General features: G+C 43.4%; 1 protein-coding gene across 1 annotated transcript in view; it reads right to left on the bottom strand.

Annotated features, from left to right (window-relative positions):
- usp34 (ubiquitin specific peptidase 34) overlaps nucleotides 1-4,030 on the bottom strand; it is an 81,641-nt gene that overhangs the window by 40,889 nt on the left and 36,722 nt on the right. Inside the window, 3 exon segments of the mRNA XM_034884239.1 lie at nucleotides 266-469; nucleotides 1,834-2,049; nucleotides 2,708-2,808. Of these exon segments, the coding sequence (XP_034740130.1) occupies nucleotides 266-469; nucleotides 1,834-2,049; nucleotides 2,708-2,808 (521 nt within the window).

Genomic DNA, 4,030 nt, shown 5'->3' with positions numbered 1-4,030 from the left:
GAGAGAGAGAGAGACAGACACAGAGAGAGAGAGAGACACACACACAGACACACACACGCACACACACAAAATGTATCAAGGATCCATGCTAACTTCTGCACTCATAGCAAAATGTTTGAGGCATGCTTGTACACGATCTTGTAAGCAATTTGACAACAAAACAACATCGTAGTAACTATTTTCGGTGCAGCGCGTGCTTGTTAAGATACCAGCTAATCCAGCACAATATACTGCATAAAAAGTCATCAAAATGAAGTATTTGAACCTCATAATTAAACACAAAATTAGGGACAAAGAGCTCCCGTTTCTGAAAAAAGAACCCCCGGCGAGTGTGGCGACTGACCGTGTCGTCGGAGATGTTCTGGAAGGCCTGAAGCATCTTGGGACACGTAGGAAGAAGCATCAGCAGCTCCCAAACCCGGCGAGACAGATTCTCTGCATGGAGGTGGAGCTCCTCGCACCGCATGTTCTGCATGGACACACGCACACACACACACACAGAGACAGACACACACAGAGAGAGACAGACACACACACACACACACACACACACAGACAGACACACACAGAGAGAGAGAGAGAGACACACACACACACACACACACACACACACACACACACACACACACACACACACACACACACACACAGAGACAGACAGACAGACAGACAGACAGACAGACAGACAGACACACACACACACACACACACACACAGACAGACACACACAGAGAGAGACAGACACACACACACACACACACACACTACTTTTATTGGGTTGTTTTATTTCATTAGACATTAAAAAAAGAAAGACAGATCATGCACTCTGCTCTCAATCTGCGTGATCTCATCCTTCAGATTCATAAGCGTTGAGAAGGTGAAACTGCCAGAGAGAGGAGGTAATATCGATGAAATACTGATGAAGAGGAGAGAGTTAGACTTTTTATTCAATCTGTTAACTTTATCTCCCAAAAGGTATAAATATTGTACAATGTTCAAAGGAGCTGAAGACACAAGGGCTTCATGATATTGGACGGATTTGAACGACCTATAAAAGCTGGAAGGCCGATGTTTTCGTCCATTTAGTACGTGAACTTTGGAAATATTGTTGTAGTAAGTAAAAGTTGGGGAGGCAATATGCATTGTTAAAATTGATATGAAATGGATATAACGTTCAATTACTGAGAGACACTCCCCCCCCCCCCCCCCCCCCCCCCCCCCCCCCACACACACACACACACACACACACCTGTGTACACAGAATGGGCGGAGCATGATCTATTTAAGATCCTTCTTGTAAATACTCTTGACGAAGGCTCAGAGGGGCCGAAACGTTTGTTTCTTCAATAATTTATAATGCTGAGCAAAGGCAGTAGCTTAATTTTGTTTTTTTCCAGCCTAATGTGATACTGACAGTGTTGATGACTACATGAATTACTGGGAAATGTGCAATCTGAGGGGGAAGATGTGCAGTGGGTTCTCTTGTGGAAGGTAGGGGGAGGTGTCTCGTGTGAGGTTATTGAATGTTAATTGAAGGCATTGGATGGGATAATGTATGCTTATGTTTCATGAATGTTGACTATATGTTTATTGTGTGTTTATGTGCGATTTGTTTTGTTCTCGACTGCCCAAGACAGATTTTCCCTATAAGAGACAATCAAGGCTTATTTTCTCTTAATTGCAACGAACCAGCACCTCATATTGGCATTGTGTCATTTGATCAACAACAGAATAAAGCTTATATAAACGTTTTGTCCTCATTGCGAGTTGCTCTGCTTGTGTGACAAGTTGTGACATGCCAAGTTAAAGGTGTCCTCCATAAGTCCCACCCACCTCCGGGTTGTCGTAGACCTTCTCAGCGTTGGGGCTGGGCGGTTTGAAGCAGGCCAGCATCTCCAGCAGGTCGAACAGCGTGGTGAGGTGCGGCTCCTGGAGGAGCAGCAGCATGGGGATGTGCTCCTTCTGGGGGGGCGGCAGGCAGGAGGCCGGCAGCTGGACGCCCTCGCCCTTCCTCTCCCTCCGCGGAGCTCCCAGAGACACGAACACCATCTGGGATCGGAAAGATTGAAAAGATTTAGCGAAAGTAAACTACATGTTTACAGCATCTGGATCTGTGGTCACGCTGCCAATCTGAAGGATGGTAGTTTGATCCCCGGCCCTGCGGTCCCATGTCGAGACACTGAACCCAGAGGTCATGCTGCACTGTAAATTGTGTGTGTGTGTGTGTATGTGTGTGTGTAAATTGTCTCTGTAAGATGTAAAAGCACTTTTAGTAGTTATTAAGGCTAGAAAAGAGCTATATTAATTAAAATCTTTAAAAAAAAAAAAGTATATTCCATCTGTTATCAGATGATTAGAAAAAAATACAATTTAATAGGGTTGGGCTTCTGTCGAGTCTTCAGATACAGTATTAGGGACCACTAAGGTCTATATAAAGAGACTTCAGATACAGTATTAGGGACCACTAAGGTCTATATAAAGAGACTTCAGATACAGTTTTAGGGACCACTAAGGTCTATCTAAAAGCATCCAAAGAGCACCATGTCATGGGACCTTTAATATTGTTGTGTGTGTATTGAGTAAGATTTTAAACCATCTGCCTCGACTGAAAAGCATTTTGTGTCAACTTCTGTTGCTTTTATCTGTGCTTTATGAATTACATTTTTTAAGGTATTGTCAGACCGAAGGGAAGAAAGCAGGCAGTCACCTGCATGTCTTTGAAGCCCAGCTCATGCAGAGTCTTCTCATCGTAGTCCGTGGTGAGCTCGTGGCCAGAGGAGATCATCCTGACTGGTCCCATCAACCCCCCTGCAGGAGACGAGACAAAGACATTAACATTGACATTAACGTCGGAACGCCAACAGAAAGAAAGAGGAAGGAGACGGAAATCTAGCCAAAGCGCGCCCAATATAGACTACCTGACTTTTAATTAAATATTGTTTTAAAGATTATTTGTACCCTAATAACATAAAATGTATAAAACATTTTTCGCATTTAGAGCTCTTATCCTCTGAAACACAAAATACAAAAATAAGTAAATTTAAACACTAACCACACAAAATATTCTTTCAGGACATTACAGCATTTATTAAAGTGCCCATATTATGAAAAAAACAACACTTTCTGGGATTTGGGGTGTTATTTGTGTCTCTGGTGCTTCCAAACGCATTCAGACTTGGAAAAAACATCCATAATGTTCTGAGTGAGATCCGGTTTCTGAATGTCCCCCGTTTCCAGTCCCCGGGTGAGCTGTTCAACATCTGCACGTCTTTCTACGTCACTAGAGACGAGGTGGCTAACCGTAGCATGCTAGCTCGTTCTCAATGGAAAACACTGGTAGAACAGCCACTAGTTCACCACAATCTCCAAAAGAACTACTTCCTGTCCCTGTTGTGCAGGTATTCCACAATTGTCCCTGGTCTAGAAGAAGTCTCCCAGCTGATCCTGGCTTGGACTGACCAAAGCTGGAGAAAGAGTTATCAGCTGATGGATCTTACTGAGCTACTGAGCATGTGCAGCTCCCAACAAAGACAGGATAGAAGTAAGATGTCTCACTCTGGAGCTAAAACAAGAGAGATGTCTCACTCTGTAGCTAAAACAAGTGAGACGTCTCACTCTGGATCTAAAACAAGAGAGATGTCTCACTCTGTAGCTAAAACAAGTGAGATGTCTCCCTCTGGAGCTAAAACAAGAGAGATGTCTCACTCTGTAGCTAAAACAAGTGAGATGTCTCCCTCTGGAGCTATAACAAGAGAGCCAAACACACAGGGTGAAAACAGGATCTGCAGCAAAAAACTGAAACCATGGAAACCTATTCTGGTGCAACCTCAACACAATTAAGAACCTGAAAATGAGCAGAATATGGGCACTTTAATCCTACAAAAAGACCAATTCAATACATTTAATGACCTATTTTTGGCATATTATATTATTTATATAATCTTATCTTTGTTTTACTACTTTAAAGACCCCCGCGGGTCCCTGACAGATGTGTATTAGAAAGTCAACAACAGAGAGGGGGGGGGGGGGG

This window comes from Etheostoma cragini, chromosome 2 (assembly GCF_013103735.1).
Source record: "Etheostoma cragini isolate CJK2018 chromosome 2, CSU_Ecrag_1.0, whole genome shotgun sequence".
Lineage (NCBI taxonomy): Eukaryota > Metazoa > Chordata > Actinopteri > Perciformes > Percidae > Etheostoma > Etheostoma cragini.
The sequence above is the reverse complement of the archived record's forward strand: the minus strand, read 5'-3'. Positions and strand labels throughout refer to the sequence as shown.